The 18,085-nt window shown below is 34.9% G+C and overlaps 1 gene segment (V, D, J or C); it reads left to right on the forward strand.

The window, feature by feature from the left end:
• Nucleotides 1–17,796, forward strand: part of LOC146633522 (immunoglobulin gamma-1 heavy chain-like) — a 127,509-nt gene extending 109,713 nt beyond the window's left edge. Inside the window, 3 exon segments of the C gene segment in view lie at nucleotides 16,311–16,643; nucleotides 16,749–17,057; nucleotides 17,290–17,796. Coding sequence covers nucleotides 16,311–16,643; nucleotides 16,749–17,057; nucleotides 17,290–17,684 — 1,037 coding nt within the window.
• Nucleotides 17,797–18,085: the final 289 nt, after the last annotated feature.

The following is an 18,085-nucleotide window of genomic DNA, read 5'->3' on the forward strand; positions in this document are numbered from 1 at the left end:
CTAAGTATGATGCTGACCATGTCCATCCTTTTATGACCACAGTGTACTCATCTTCTGATTGCTGCTTCTAGTAGGATGATGTGCCATGTCACAAAGCTCAAATAAGCTCAATCATTGGGACCACAGTGATACTTTATCTGGCAATACAAAAACTTGACATGAGTTGAATTTATGCAGAAAGTCAGTGTACTTCATAAAACATGAAACTGGTTCAGTGTGAACAAAAGGGCTATTGTCACCAGTCAAGGAAAATTCTAGAAAATGTTGTTTAGGTTAGTATGTATTTATTTATATATGTATTGTAATATGAAAAACAAGGAATATTACAGTACCACTGCAGGCCTTATGGATTTGGTTAAACTAAGGCAAAAATCCGTACTTGAAGTGCAGGCGTTTAGTCATTACAATGGGTAGTTTGTGAGCTGTTGTTTTTGTATGGGGTTGAACCACAGTGTACTATAACAGCCACAGTGATGCATCCTGAGGCAAAAACCTCACAGCACTAAGAAAGTGACTATATGTGATGGTGATAGAGCAAAACAAGTCATTCGGTGAGACAAAAAGTGTTTTAGTGTCCTTCTTCTACTGTATATAAATACATAAAATAAAACCAACTCAGTACTAGCAAGGTGTACCTAATAAAGTGTCCATAAAGTGGCAAGTAAATATATATAAGCATCCCTGCTTAGTGTAAACAGCATGCAGAACATGCTGAACATGGACCCTAGCAGGCAAAGTTTTTGTAAGAGTATGTGACACTGTGGGATGGAACCCACACTGTTAAATGGCAATACAAAAACGTTCTTTTTTGAAAGGAGAGAATATGCGGGGCAATTATTCTTTATATAAAATATATTAAAAGAAATAACTTTTTGACTAATAAAATCCAAACACTAGAAATTATATCTTATCCATGACCTAGTATATACCAATGAAATACAATATATATTTGCACAAGAAGCAAATAAATAAACATTAGAAACGGTTAAGAAAAAACCCTGTTATGCTTTGCTTTAAACTCTTCTCTCATTCAGATAAGGTAAATGGCATTTGTCAATTCAGCTTTTTTACTGTTGTGTCATGAGGCTATAAAATGAAACAAGTAAATAAATATTATACAAATATTATATAACGTGTAAAAGTGAAGTCATTGTGAAATATATACCAAACTCAATAAATAATGACTTTCGAAAAAATAGCAATTTTGTTATTTTTCTTTAAATAAATATGAAGTCTCATGTAGATAGAAAGGCATTGTATGTGCAGGCAGAGCTGCAATGTTTTGCAAAAGTTTAATTGTACACAAATATTTTTTGTAAAGATGTTTTTCACTGGTATTTGCGTTTTAATTGGGCAGAAATTTAAAGAGAATTCAAGTTCTCGCAGAGATGAGAATTTCATTTAAAAAATTGTCAAAAACATCATGTTTAAGCTGATTGGGGAAAAAAGGAAAAGAAAAAAAGTTTTGGTATCATCAATGCTAGTTTTAAGTTAACTTGGCAGTAGCTGAAGCTAAAGACATATTTTCATAATTTACGACGGCTCCAAAAAGTCACATTAAATAAGATGGCTAGCAACTGTCTTCAATACCAGCTGAAATAGTCAGAAGTCTAATGGCTGATTTAATGGCTGACAAAGTTCGCAGCTGGCTAATTACTCTATGAGCTAAACAAACAAATGGCATTTTGGCAGAAACGTTGAAAGCTAAATTCTTTGCTGAGGATGACAAAAGAGCTCCAACTAGAATGTGCAGAAGCATGTAAGCATGGTAGTTGGGATGGAGAGCAGTAAGAGGTGTACAATTATTTTCTTGAACTACAATTTCAACCATCACTAAAGAAAATACAGATCAAACAACAAATTCATGAAGATCAATCCCTGCGTTTAGATTAATTATTGTCAGGAAAGCCAAATATTCTTTGCATAGTCATAAACCGATGTAAAATTACTTGTTAAATTATTATAAATATGAAGAAATAATGAATGCATTATAGTCATCGTGCAATGAAAGGTTTTTGTATGGATTTGAGCCACAGTGTATGGTGGGAACCACTGTAACACAGTCTATGACAAAAACCTCATTCAACTGAAAACAAAACAAAATTGATAAAGAAATAAGCACTAGTGGTTAACGACATTTGCTTTTTGTGTGTGTTTTACAAAAATATATAAAAGGAACAGCAATTTTGAAGACACTATGAGCTTTCGACTGATAGCACTTCCTATGCATTTATTTAAGCAGCTATTAAAAAAATGTTAACATACAAAACATTCATACGAAAAATGTAAAGTAATAAAAAAGATGTTATGTCTTTAAAAAAGATTTAAGATAACTTTAAAGATTCCAAATAAAGGAAATAATATCTGTTTTCCTGTTTATCCATACTATGGCATAGGTTTTTGAAGTGTTGTGTGTCACAGTGTGGGGTGGCCACAGTGATTCACACAGTTTCAAAAACCTCCTTAAGCGACGCAAAGTCTTTCTTTATGAAATCCTTTCATGATAATTTTAGTAGTGTGCGACATGAGTGGTCATGTTGTAAATCATACATGCAAAACCTTAAAAACACAATAACATGTTATTGATGTAAGGACAAGCAAGGGCATATATAACTGTAACAGAGAAGCTATTGAAAGACTGAGCCATTTTTAAATAATACGATTTAAGCTTTATCCACATAGCACATTATATAACTATGAAATATAGTATATGTACAAGCACACAAATTATTATTATTAAAATAAATTGAAAAGAACTAACATGTGCTGCCTCTAATCTGACAGAGCTTGAGCTTTTAGAAAAGGTGTAATTGCAGTCACTTTTTTTTTTAGTTTTACTATAATTAAAATTTAATTAATTATATGTATTTTCTTTTGTTTCACTCTTGACAGGTAATACAAACAAGAGGAATAATTTGCATTATCAAAGTCATACACTTTATATTGCTCTTTTTATATTGTTTCTGTGGATGATTTTTTGACAGCCTGTCTGTAACTGTAAGCCAAGTGTCTAAGTGAGGACAATAATATGACTGAACTGAGCTAAACTGAAAATCATTATACATTTTATTTTTCATTGAACGTTTTAGACAACAAAAAATATTTGTTTTACCACTAATTGGTAAACATATAAGTAGAACATAAGCCACAGTGGCAACTACACTATGGCACAGGTTCTTGCATCACTATGTGTCACTGTGTATATAACTGGGGCAGCCACAGTGATTCACATAGTTACAAAAACCTCCTTAAGAGAGAAAAGGCATTTTTGCTGTAAAAAAGATATATATGTACATATTACAAGGGGACCTTCATTAATATACAGGCAGCTCTTTAGCATGTCCTGTGCCACTGAATATTGAGAATTTACACACAGACAGTAAAATTATGGAATTATGTATATGAAATGTGCTCTACAGTTATACTGTACTATATATATATATATATAGTACAGACCTACATATATATATATCTATATCTATATATATAGATATAGATATATATAGATATATACATATAACATCATCTTATACATGGAATAGTAAAAACAGTAAACACAATATGTATCAGAGGTTTTTGTATGGCTGCGTGCCAGAGTGTATAACTGGGACCACAGTGATATGTGACAATACAAAAACCTGTCCTGAGCAGAATTTATGCAGAAAGTTACTTTACTCAAAGTAACTTTGTGTGAGTGTGTGGGCTGATGTTTTTGTTCGGGGTTTAACCACAGTGTACTATAGCAGCTACAGTGACACATCCTATGACAAAAACTTCATTCCACAAAGAAAGGGACATTGTGTATGGTGATAATGCACTGAAATAGTAAAAGTCGTTAGTTAAACTTCAATTTCTGTTTATGTAACAGAAAAATGGAGCATTAAACTGAACATTTCAGGAGCCACTTCAGGAAATGTTTTTGTATGAGTATGTGTCACTGTGTGGTGGAACCCACACTGTTAAATGATAATACAAAAACACATCTTGTACTGAACTATGGCACATGTTGTTCTGAAAAGAGAAAATTCACTGACACATTTAAAAGGAGTAAAAAGCAATTTTGTTTATGTTTCTAAAAGCACAAATATCCATTATAGAAAGTAGTGAAATTAGTTGTTTTGACTTATAAATTCCAAGCACCATAATTTCATTGTGATTCATTTTTCTTCTATCCATAATACCCCATATACCCATCAAACACAATATGTTTACATATTAAGCACAAAAATATTGAGGTCTCTCAGATTAGATCAATACAACAAGAAAATTAAAAAAAAAATGCTTCAAATTCTCACAAATGCCACAATTTCATTAACTCGAATGTTTGTCTGTCACTGACTGAATATTGGAATGGCTTTTTTAATTACCAAAAAAGGGCTTGTGTTAACTAGGCAGTAGGTTTGAGCTAGTCATTTAGCTTGACCATTTTTGTATAGGGTTGTACTACAGTGCACTATTACGACCACAGTGATACACACTGAGACAAAATCCTTCCACTCAGAAAGATGTGATGCTGATACATAAAATAAGTACTTGAGATAGCAGAACTTTTTATACACACACTTTAGATAATTCTGTAAGAATCAGGTTAAGATCATTAGTTACATAAATTGTCCTTTCTTACATGTAGCATGGGATGTAATCCATTTCTATTTACACAACTGGGAATATTCAATACTAACTCAAATACTAGAATCAGTATTCTAACGTTGTACAAAAACTAGACTAACAGGCATATTTTCAGAATTTAGAATGACTCCAAAAAGTCACAGTAGGTAGGTTGGCTAACCCTAGTAAAATAATTGTCTTGAATGTCAACTGAGTAAATCAGAACTTTAATGACTGATCAAGCTGGTAAATTAGTTTGCCACTGGCTAGACAAAGCCTTCGCATTGGTGCTGTTTTTGTCTTCATTGTTTTTTGTTTTTTTGTTTTTCCCAGAAAATCTCATCTTCTCAAACTGGTACAACATCTCGCTCATTATAATCTGTGAATCTTTGAGCTTTGAGCTGTACTGATATATCATTAAAGGGGTGGTCAAAACTGACAAAACATTTGGCTTTAATCCAGCATGAAATCAAAGCCCAGCCGACACCAGCAAACTTTGACACTTTTGTCGTCAAGAGCAGATTATGTGAAAGCAGAGCATGAATGAATCTTTTAGATAAACGTTTTCTTCAACTAAAATTTCAACGTTTACTGGAGGAAATGCAACGGATGCCTTGAGGGTCAATCCTTGCAATTTTCATGAAAAGTAATATTCAACAAAATATATGAAGGAATAGATTTTTTTTTTCACTTTTGTCTTGAAAAATTGTAACACTTGTACTTTTAAGCTTTTTTTTGATTAATTTCAGTCCATATATTATGCATAGTCACAAACAAATGTAAATGTAGTGAAACAAATGATATTGAAATAAAATTAAAATTATTTGTTAAAGTAATATAAAAATCTTAAAGGAGTGCATGACAGCCAGTGTGCTGTAAAGTTTTTGTATTGGGTTGTGCCACAGTGGATAACAGTGGCTACCACTGTAACACCTTCTATGACAAAAACCTGATTCCAGACCTGATTGAAACAAAATGACAAACAAATAAACAAACAACAGTGAATGGGTAAAGAGATGGCTTTTCTTTCCCGTATGTGCCTCACAACACTATACAAAAAACAAGAATGTTTGATAAGTCATATTTACAATAAGAATCATTTTAGAACACAATGAGCTTTAAACTAATACATCATCTTTAGCATGTGTTTAAATAGTTATTTATCAATAATTTAAAATATTATTAGAGTAAATGTTATTTGCGATGTTAATAACTAAAACTCAAAACTTAAAGTTCCAAGAGTAACATTTGAAATTAATTGCAGCAAAACTGAAAAACACTGTGAAAAAAAGTGAAAAACACTGACTTGTGCACACTATCAGACAAAGGTTTTTGAATGGGTATTCCTCACTGTGTATGGTAGTGGTTGGGGCTCACAGTGTTAGAAGGCAATACAAAAACCTCTCTAGTAAATACCAAAGGTTACTATATCTGTAAAGACAAACAAACAAAAGAATTCAGTTAATTTCCATAAAAATATAGGTTATGAAAGTAGTTTCATCTTGAAAAATATGGCAATTTAACAGTTTTCCTTATTTGCTTCTGATTCATCATAGTTAACATAGTTCATAAACTGACAGACAGACAAAGTAAAATAGTGTTAAACTAATATAAGAAGCATTAAAGTTGGAACCAGTGTGAAGTGTCATGATAGCCAATGTACATGGGGAAGTTTTTGTACAGGGTTCAACAACAGTGCACTATAACAACCACAGTGGTATATCCTATGGCAAAAACAATGGCCAAGATCACGGCCCTTTTCCCTCCTGCACATGGTCAGCTGTGGACACAAGTAGTAGTACCGGTGGTAGTTGTTCTCATTATACAATTTTCTGATCCGCTTGGAGCTGGGAGGGCACATAAAATAGTGTTAACTGTTATAACAAGTTGGAGCCTCGTATATACCCTAGAATGACCCAATTTATATAATTCAAACACAAGCAAGTCCTCATATAATCCTGTATGTGGAAAGTGTAAGACTGGTATATTTCTTAGGGAAAGCAAAAATGTTTATATGTTGGTAGTCATGTTTTCTTACACCAGTACTTATGTTAGAACAACACCAGCTAAAAAGTTATAGTTTTTTAGCCCTTATTTTGATAGAAATAAGAATAATATGTGGATCTTTACAAATTAAAATGCACCAAACGCATTTTAAATGTTATATATTACACTTTATTTATAGTTAATTTTACTTCAAATGTATTTCTTTCCAAAAGTTAAAGTATTAAACCTATATACATTCAGGGGTATTTTCAAACTTTCAAAGGACATCATTTCGGGTTTATATTATTATAACACACAGGAAGCAGTCTTCACCACAACAACAGGTGTTTCCACATGCAGTTAACAAACTGAAACTTTGGACTGACAGCAAAAAGCTCAGCACTGATAGTTCTTGTTAATATATTGGACAAAGCAGGAGAGAGACAGTGTTTGTATGTTTTCAGCCTCAAAATAAATATTTCAGTTATGGCATTTCCTTACAGAATAGCACATCTGAACTGAATAATGCCTGAGTAAAGAAAAATTATAATTAATACCAATTCAAAAAGAGTATGAGTACCAATAAGAGTATAGCTGACTATGAGGCATGTAATCAGATACTAAGTCTCAGGCATGTTATTTAAGAAAAAAAAAATCATTGCAGTAATTGAAATTTTTTTTTCACTTAAACTAAAGTGTACTGAAGTGTACTAACTAACTAAGTGTATTAGAAGCACCAGTTAATCTGCAGTATAGTTTTGTGTTTGGCCAACTGAAAACTAGCTAGTCACTAGTACACAATGCTGTTAGGCTCCCTACTGGATCCTCCAAAGTTTTGCAAAACTGTAGCTCAGGAGGTAGAGCAGGGGATCTACTGAACTGAAGGTCGGTGGTTGAATCCCTGGCTGCTCCACTGGGTTATGAATGTGTGTATGATTGGGGGATTGAAAGCACTACTTCATAGAAAAAGTGCTTTGGAATTGTGCCCTCTGAAAAGCTGAAAGCTAATTTTTTTAAGCTTGCATTAGTTTCATATTCATTTTGTTGTTGGGGTTTTTTTTTTTGTCTTATTTTCTGTTTCGTATTTGTTGCTATTTATATAATAGCTTCAAGATAAAATCACATCCAGTGATTTTATCTTGAAGCTATTATATAAATAAACTTACTTGTGAGTCAGTCTATTACCACTTTCATCGCCATAGTATCGACCATCGACCACAGTATGTGAGAACTCAGGGCTGTGTGTCGGACAGGGTCGTCTGCAGTACTGGGGCCCCACAGGGAATGGTTCTGGCTCCGTTCCTCTTGTGGGGAAAAGTCTGCAGTGTAGATACACTGCAGACTTTTCCCACAGCTCCACCCAGTGCTTCCTGCAGAAGTTCTCTGATGACTCTGCAATAGTTGGCTTCATCACTGATGGGGACGACAAGGAGTACAGAGAACTGACACAAAACTTTGTGGACTGGTACCTCCAGATTAACACCAGTAAGCCCAAGGAGCTGGTGGTAGAGTTCCACAGGCACAAACATCCTCCACTGCAACCACTGAACATCCAAGGTATGGACATTGAGGCTGTGGACAGCTACAGGTACCTTAGTGTTCATCTGAACAACAAACTGGACTGAACTCATAATTCAGACGCCCTCTACAGGAAAGGTCAGGGCAGGCTGTACCTGCTGCAGAGACTCGGGTCTTTTGGAGTGGAGGGCCCATTCCTGAAGACCTTCTATGACTCTGTGGAGGCCTCAGCCATCTTTTATGGTGTGGTCTGCTGGGGTGGCAACATCTCTGCTGGGGACAGGAAGAGACTGAACAGGCTGATCCGAAGGGCCAGCTCTGTTCTAGGATGCCCTCTGGACCCAGTGGAGGTGGTGAGTGACAGGAGAATAGTGGCTAAGCTGTCATCCCTTTTGGACAACATCTCCCACCCCATGCAGGAGACTCTGACAGCACTGAGCAGCTCCTTCAGTGGCAGGCTGCGGCACCGACGGTGTGGGACGGAGAGATTTCGCAGGTCTTTCCTCCCCACTGCTGTCAGACTCTACAACAAAAACTTCAACTGATCAAACACACAAAAACCCACACATGTGCAATAAGACTAAGTGCAATATTCTTTTCTGACAAAGTTGTATTTTTACTCAGTTGTATATAGAATTTGTATTCTATTTTTCTCCTATTGTATATTTTATTATATTTTATTCTACTGTATATAGTATTTTATTTTATTCTATTCTGTACAGTTGTGTACTGTATTTATTCTTATTGTGTGAATGCTTCACAGGCATTCACACTATTGAGATCCTGTTTCTCTTTATTCTTTATCCTTTATTATTCTAGTTGCTCCGTTTCTTTGCCGCTTAACTACTCCCTCATTTTTCAGTCGATTTTCACCGTTCAATCTTTAGACTGTTCTGCTATTTCTGCTATATCTTTTGGTGATGATAACTTTTGTACTTTTTGAGTTATTCAACTTTTTATGCCATTTTTTGGCCCATTTTGCTGACAGGGACCACATTATCAGTGTGATCACCAGTTTTGCTTGCTGGACTGAGCCATGTTTTAGCTCAGTGAGATGAGCATCCGTTCTCAGACCAGAAGGCTGGGGTTCGAATCCCGATTATGGCAACGTTTTCTTCAGTTAACTGTTTAAACTCTTTTCCACACAAATTTCAGCTTTTTCACCTCTTTTTAGCAAAACTTTCAGTTTTTCACTACTTTTCAGCACAAATTCCAGCTTCTTAAGCTGTTTTTAGCACAAACTTCAGTTTATTTTCCTCTTTTCAGCAGAAAGTCTGCTGATTCACCTCTTTTCAGTACAATTTTCAGCTTTTTCACCTCTTCTTAGCACAATTTTCATCCTCTTCTGCTCTTATCAGCACAGTTTTCAGCCTTTTCACCTCTTTTCAGCACAAGTTAGCTTCTTCTGCACAGTGCGCATTTTTTTCCTCTCATCATATCTCTGTTTGGTACTGGAACTGGTTTGGCGCAGTGGGATGCGCAGCTGCTGTGAGATCCCATGGCAAGGGTTCAAGTACTACATGGGACAGATGCTGCACATCTTCCCTGCTTGCATGTAATCTGCTTTCATGACACTCTTCAGTGTAGTCTTTCAAATACACTGCATTTCTGCAGGAAATGCACCTTTTTCTAGTTATATTCTAATTTTTGCTATATAACTTTTGCACTGTCCACTTCCTGCTGTGACAAAACAAATTTCCCACGTGTGGGACTAGTAAAGGTTATCTTATCTTATCTTATCTTATAGTGATTTTGTACTAACCAGTCACTCATTCATTGATAATTCATGACTACTCAGAATGTTTTTGTTCAATGAATACATATATATGCATATATATCAAAAGACACACTCATATTAGATGATTTACACTACTGCATAATGTGAAAACACTCACTGTCTTTGTCTTGAGACACCCGGTGATAGAGAGTGATATTTAAGCAAGGGTTTGAAAGTCATTCTTCTTTTTCTGAACTCTCATAAATACTGTCAGATAAAGTTACAACTTTTGTGTTCCCAGTCAAAAGTGAACATTCTATTTGGGTCCAAAGAAACTTATCCCCAAACTGCAGCTAACAGTGTAAAAAAAAAATCCAATATTCCCTGAACTTTCTTGTCCTCCCTTGTGCCCACAGGTGTGTTGCTGTGCAGAGTTGACATCAGTAGCATTTTTCCATTTCTTTTTGACAGTAGGACAAAAATGTGTTTCTTTATTGCTGTGGTTAATTTTTGTGTTGCAGCCCCTAACCAACCAGATGAAAAAATTATCATGTTATGTTATGTTTCTTAGGACATGCAGTCATCTCCAAACCACATGCTGCCCACTGTCTGCAGGAACACCTTTCATGGTCTCCTACAAAGTGCATGTTCGGTTTCCCTCCATGCAGACAGTTCTCGGTCCCTGGACATTTGTCTTAGGCAACCCAGCTCACCTTGTCTGTGGATTCACATGTGTAAACTCTCTGTGTTTTTCTATGCCAGACCAGCCTGCGAACCACCTGTCGCTCTAAGCCTCCATTCTCTTAAGTATTTGCTGTTGATAAAACTTGTAACACTTTCTCCCTGTGTCCGGCTCTTGATGTCAGAAGTTAAGATTAAAGTTATATGCTTAAAAACCAAAGCCCATTCCACAGTAACTTCGACTCTTGATCCACAATCAAAACTCAACCCAATCTCCATGAAAGAACACATCCTTGTCGTGAAGCTTTTCATGGTATGTCCATGATTATTTTTAACTCAATGTCAAACTACTCTGCATACATATTTTTCAGATCATGTCAAGGTTACTTACATAGTTAAACTTCCTCGGGGCAGGGTCTTAAAATAGGGACAAGCTGTGATAAATGGAAATGATGCAGAGTTTGTTTACTAGTTTGTGTTTTTGTCAAAGAGTCCAATTGAGAAACAGCAGCTCAAAATATGTTTAATGTGTAACAGGGGTGTGGAGTGTGGCTGACTATTCAGTTGATTTTTGGATTTTTGGATCCTAGTGAAGGAGACTGGCTGGGGACCAATGGTGTAGCATCAAGGTTTTTTTTAACAGTTCAGTTATTTATATGAAGAAAGACTTGGCTGTTAAACACTTACTTGACTCTCTTGTCAGCTAAAACTAAACTCTCACTCCACTTCAGGTGCGAAACTTCAGGGGGGCAAAAGAGGAAACAGGAAGTGATGAGAGCAAACTGGAGTTGTAGCCGATGCAGATCAGCAGGACCGAGCTGACTTCAGAGGAAAGGAGTGAGTGGTTTTACTGTGGGCAACATGGACATCTCATCAACACCTGTCCAGGGTGTCCACAAGTTTCTTCGAACTTCTTCAAGACACATAGTTCTTTATTTTGATGACACCTTGAGGCAAACTTATTTGCCATTTCTGCTATGAAACAGTAACTAAAAAAACAATCACCTAACTCAACATTGAAAGCTAAATTCTGTTATTCAAATTTCTTCACTATTGCAGCGGAGAATGTTTACCTACATCAATCATGTTTGAGTTGAACCAAAAACAAGCACTGACTGTTCAGTATTAACATATATACAAGGCCTTTAGGCCAACAAAGCTCTATCAGTAACATTAACTCCTACTGACTTTGTGCTGGTTGGTTGCTGTAAAAGCAGGAGCTGCCAAAGGGTCTGATAAAGAGGAAGTGTTTACAAACTGTTGGCAGGATACCTAATTTTATATAACCCAGACCACAGGAAATGGATGTCTCAACGGAAACTGCTAATAAAGAGTACACTGGGAATTGTTTTGTCTGTGAAACCTGATTCCTTTGGTTTAAATTAAATAAGTATTTGTATTGGAAACAGACTCTAACAGATCACTGTGACAGCTATGGCTACTTTGACTACTGGGGGAAAGGAACACAAGTCACAGTAACTTCTGGTAAGTGATCATGTCATGTATTTTGAGTTAGTGAAATCCTATATTTAGCTGATTATTTAGAGTATTAAATAAAATCTTGGTTATATTTTGCATCTAATGTTATAGTGTAATATCTGTGTAAATGATAGGTAATAGTTTCTCGGTTTAGTGTAATCACCTTTGAAATGACACAAGTAGCTGGCAAAATATTTTTTGCACTAAAGTGCAATTGAAATCTGTCACTGTGATGACTACTTTGACTACTGGGGAAAAGGAACAACTGTGACTGTCACAACAGGTAAAAAATATACGTATTTTTTCCGTTCTATGAAAAATTTAATAACACTTTTTAAATCGTTGTATTTAGGGTTTTAAAGGCACATGTTTTTGTATGTTGGATATGTTGAGTTATTACACTGTGAACGCTGCTTTTGATTACTGGGGAAAAGGAACCACGGTCACTGTCACAACAGGTAAAAAAGGCTTTTGTCTTCATATTATAAATGTGGTTCTTTTAGAGGCATTTTTGGGTTTTTTGTTTGGTTGGTTTTTCGACATTAGTGGGACCATGAGAGTCTTTAAGGTGCTTGTTTTTGTATGTTCAATGTGTTAATGTCTTATACTGTGACAATGCTTTTGACTACTGGGGAAAAGGCACAATGGTCACTGTCACAACAGGTAAGATGAGCTTTCTGACTTAATTTTAATACTAAAAATACAAAACTTTCACTGTTAATTTGGCATATTTAGAACTTGGAGGTGGTTGTTTTTGTATGTCGGATATGATGAAATTTTACACTGTGACCACGCTTTTGACTACTGGGGGAAAGGCACAATGGTCACGGTTACATCAGGTAAAATGATTCATTTCTTTCTCATAATGTTAAGATTTAAATTTAAAGACTGTGTTGTTGTTCTTTCAAAGAAAAAATGTTTTTCAAACTAATTTCTATAGTATTACAAGCCTATAATTTGTACTCTCAGTTTAATCTTTGATGGTATTATTTTTAAGAATTCAGAATCTCAATTTGCAAAAAATGAGAGTATTCCAGATTTTTTGGTTATCGTAAAATAATATGGAAAAACGCAGAAAAATGTGAACAGGTTTTTGTATTGAGTGGTAAATAATTATTTAGATTGTGGCCATTCTTTTGACTACTGGGGAAAAGGCACAATGGTCACTGTCGGTTCAGGTATGAATTTTAACATTATTCTTATAACTAACTTGTTTTTCCTGCTTAATTATATAAAATCTGAAAAAGAATTGGCACAAAAAGAAAGAACCTTGTATTTCTTTCTCTTTAATTTGATTAGAAAATAATTATATAAGCAGTTATTTAGTTGAGAGTGATTCAAATTATTTCCAAAGTTAAATTATGTCACCAAGTAATGCCATATCACAGAAGTTAGTTTTTGTAAGAGGTGTAAAAAGACTCTGTTAACTGTGATAACTGGGCTTTTGACTACTGGGGGAAAGGTACAATGGTTACAGTAACATCAGGTAAGGTGATCTAATTCTTTCACTTTAATTTTAAGATTTTCATTTAAATTTTGATTTTTTTTAAAGAAATGTTGTGGTTGTGAGAAAATTCAATACCGTCATTTGTAGACTGAGAGATAAATGTCTTATAGTTTACAGACTTGGTTTAAATGGTGGTGAAAATCAGGTTTTGTACAGTCTTTTGAATCTCTTTATATTAACTATAAGGAAAATATATCAGATTGTAGATTGTTATAAGATGGAGTGTGAGGTTTTTGTAGGCAGTTGTCAGTAAGTTGTTAAACTGTGACTACGCTTTTGACTACTGGGGAAAAGGCACGACAGTCACCGTCACATCAGGTACGAATTGTTATATTTCTTGCTAAAGAGAGAAATTCCTGATCCCCCGTTACAATACAATGTATTCATTTTCATTTGTTTACAACTATAATGATAAATTTGATAAAATAAGTACTTACATCAAAAAAAATTTGTAGTTTGTTACAGAATATGTAAAAAAAAGAATTTCAGACCAATTGTGAGTAATAAAAATCCTTAAGTAAGAGTATCAAATGTTTTGTGTGAAGTATGAAAACTATCTATTAAGTATTTCAAATGGTTTTTAGACTTAGAAAATGGCTCTCCAGTTACAGCATCATCAGTTAAGATATGTCTCCATTGGATACAAGTTATAATTTAACGTAATATTTTCTCAGTGAATTGTGTTCATATACATTTGCTAAAAAAAAATGTGATATTGTCAAAATTGGCTTTAACAGATAACGTATTTTGGGTGATTTGATGGGATTTTATAATCTTCTTCTTAATGACTGTTGAAGTAGACCTTTTGTGTATCATTAATAGTTTAGCCTTTTTAAACTAAGAACTAAGTATATTCAGTACTGTGCTACGGTGCTTTTGACTATTGGGGAAAGGGGACAACAGTCACTGTTTCATCAGGTAAGTAAACCATTTCATCTCAAACATCAATGCTAAAGTGGAATCAAATTTAATGTGTTCTTAAAATAATTTGCCATCAGCACTGTGAAAGGAAGTTTACCGACTTTATGTTATTCTTTTATTTTATTTCTGTTTTCTTGTGATTGATTTTTGTCCATATTATGCATTTAAAATAATTTGCAAAAAGGTGTGGTGTAGACTACTAAAAAAGTGACACTTATTAATATATAATATTGTTATATAACACTAATGGAGAGTATTTAACACAATAGGATTCGGGGCATTTGAAATGCTAAACATTTAAAATGTAAGGTCTTTCACGATGGACTTTATTATACATCACAATCATCTCGTTTTTTCTTTAAACAATTCTAAGTGAAAACATGTGGTATATTATTGTATTTCTATTCTGGTATCTTAATTACTGTTGTCTCCACTTTCTTAGCCACTTCAACTGCACCCACTGTGTTTCCTCTGGTACCATGTGGCACTGAGAGCGGAGATATGGTCACTCTTGGCTGCCTTGCCACCGGCTTTAACCCTCCTGCAGTGACTTTCTCATGGAACAAAGGCGGCACTGCCTTGACAGACTTCATCCAGTACCCTGCAGTACAGAAAGACAATGTTTATACTGGAGTCAGTCAAGTCCGAGTGAGGAAACAGGACTGGAATCCACAACAGAATTTCCAATGTGTTGTGACTCACGCTGCTGGGAATGCACAGACTGATATCAGACCAACACGTAAGCCTTATGCTAATTCACATTTAATCAGTTTATCTTATTCTATTTGACTTATAACAAGTTTACATGAAAGCTCTGTGAACATATACAAAACTAAACAATTTGAATGAATTTGCACATAAATGCACAGGCTGATATTGTTATAGTCTGTAAGATTTTTGTTAAGTCATTTAATTTCCTTTTCTTAGGTTATTTGAACTCTTGATACATCACATACATAATACATTGCTACAGTAAACTTCAGTGCACTTTTTCTGAGGCAATATTTCTTATAAACTATTACTGGGCCACATCTAGTGATTGTTACTTCTAATAAGGATAAGAGTCAGTTATCGAGTTAATCTCCAGTTTTTGTTTACTGAAGAAATATAGTAGAGGCTGACTTTATCGTAAATGCGCCCCAAGCTGCTTATGTTTACAATTAATCTGAACACACAACTTACAACAAAAACACGAAGTTATTCATTTTTAAAAAAAATCATAATCAACATAGAAGCAAATATTTCACCTCATTAAATAACGTGAAATATTTCAAAATTCATAATTTCTTAATGGACTTTGTGGAAACACACACACACACACACACACACACACACACACACACACACACACACACACACACACACACACATTGTAAGGTGGAATGAGAAAAAGAATATATCCAAGCAGTATTAAGTTTTGGTACATTGTCTTTTTTTAATTCTTCACTCATATACTTATGTGCTCTGCGCCCGTCTGAAAAACAATATTGCAGCATGCTGTGCTTCTTTCCATCTGTCTAAATAATCCTCATCCTTTCTGATCTCTGCCTGTCTCCCTCCACTTTCACTGTGCATTGATAATTAACATAATTAACATTAATATTAAATCTGTGTTTGCTTGCCAGTCAATGTATATGCAGAAGTTAGCAGTGAAGCTCTGCAGTTCAGTTATTGGTGACTACACAAATCCAGTTTTCTTTTGGACACTGTGCAAAGTGAAAGTGCTAAAAAAAAAAAAGTGAGCATAAGGAACTTGTTTATATAGAAAAACAATATAGTATGAACAGTGTAGCAAATTATTTATCTCAGCTTCTGCATATATATAAATACGTATATATATATATTATTCCCTGCTTCTGCATACACATATTTGTGTATATCTTTGTTTTTCAGTGGTGTTTAAGCAGAATCCAACTCTTAAAGTGTTTTCCTCCTCTTCTGATGAGGATGATACCTATACTGCCTCCTGCTTTGCCAAAGAGTTTGCACCAAAGAAACATGGCATAAAATGGCTGAAAAACGGAGCAGATATCACCAGCAAAATAGATCTGACCGAAACAGTTTCTGACTCAAAAAATGCGGCTGGAAAAATACTGTACTATGCAACAAGTTTTCTCACAGTAAATTCCAGTGACCTGAATGATAAGACTACATTTACATGTCGGTTTACTGGAGGAGAAGATGGATCTTTGAATAAAACTGTGGCTTACAAAGTAAAACCATCATGTGAGTAACAGATTTGTTTTCTTTTAAAAAAAATATACATTTATATTTTTAAATGTGGTTTTGTAATAATTTTGCTCACTAACTGTTTTTTGCTTCATTACTCAGGTCCTGATTGTGTTACATCTAATGTGAAAGTAGAAATCACTGGCCCCGCAACTGAGGACATGCTTCTCCATAAAAAAGGAACTCTAACATGTCGAGTCACAGTACAAAAAAATCAACCTATAATAATATGGGAGAATGAGGATGAAGTGGAGATAACAAGTAAACCAATAATTAAAGGAAAGGGGGAGACATACATGTCTGAACTTGACATCACCTATGATGAATGGACCAGGGGGGTAAAGCGCTATTGTGTTGTTCACCACCCAGATTTACTCATACCTTCAAGGGAACCTTATGAAAGGGAATTCGGTAAGAAGAATACTCTGAAACTGTGTTTAGTCCTTATTGACATCTTGATATCAAAGACATCATAACTGTTGCTTCTCAGTCTGTATGTGTGTGTCTATGTGTGTGTGTGTGTGTGTGTGTGTGTGTGTGTGTGTGTGTGTGTGTGTGTGTGTGTGTGTGTGTATTTGATTTCCTGTATTATTTTGGTTAATGTATGTGTGGCACAAAGTCTCATGTTGTTTCATGCTTACAGGAGGAAACCCTCAGCGTCCGTCAGTGTTTATGCTCCCTCCTTTAGAACAAACTAACAAAGCAGAGGTGACCCTGACTTGCTTTGTGAAAGACTTCTTCCCTAAGGAAGTTTTTGTGTCTTGGCTTGTGGATGACGAGGAAGCAGACTCAAGTAGTTATGCTTTTAATACCACAGAACCCATTGAAAACAATGGATTCTATTCTGCGTATGGCCAGTTGTTTGTCAGCCTTCACGAGTGGAAAAACAATGCTGTCTATAGCTGTGTAGTGTACCACGAATCTGTGGTTAACACAACTAGAGCTATTGTCAGGTCCATTGGGTACAGAACATTTGACAAAAACCGCATTGACCTCAACATGAACATCAACCAAGACTCAAAGTGCTCGGCCCAGTAGATGTTTCTCATGTCTCTGTCTTCTGCTGTTTGTTGTTTAATGTCTGTTGCTTGTGATATGACATTGTGTTTGTGTGTTTCAATGCAGATTCAAAATAAAAAAAAAAAAAACAGTTTGCAACTCTGTTGATGTTTATTGTATGCAGTTCATGTCTTCATTTAAATCATATTTTGAGCTTTATGTTTATTGTACAGTCACAGTGCTATCCTAATGTAGACAGTAGCATGTTTGGGTTATTTACACAATAATTATAAAATAATACAAAATAATAATATAAAAAAAATGTAATATCTAATTTCTACTAGAATAATACAACAGTACTAAATGAGGTATTTAGGGAACAGTCTATGTTTATTTAATATGCAGATAGTTCAGTAACACTGCTTCTGTGACTTGTCTTT

This window comes from Diplotaxodon limnothrissa, linkage group LG4 (assembly GCF_057381915.1).
Source record: "Diplotaxodon limnothrissa isolate DT_005_m linkage group LG4, D_limnothrissa_male_GT1.1, whole genome shotgun sequence".
In the NCBI taxonomy this organism is placed as follows: domain Eukaryota; kingdom Metazoa; phylum Chordata; class Actinopteri; order Cichliformes; family Cichlidae; genus Diplotaxodon; species Diplotaxodon limnothrissa.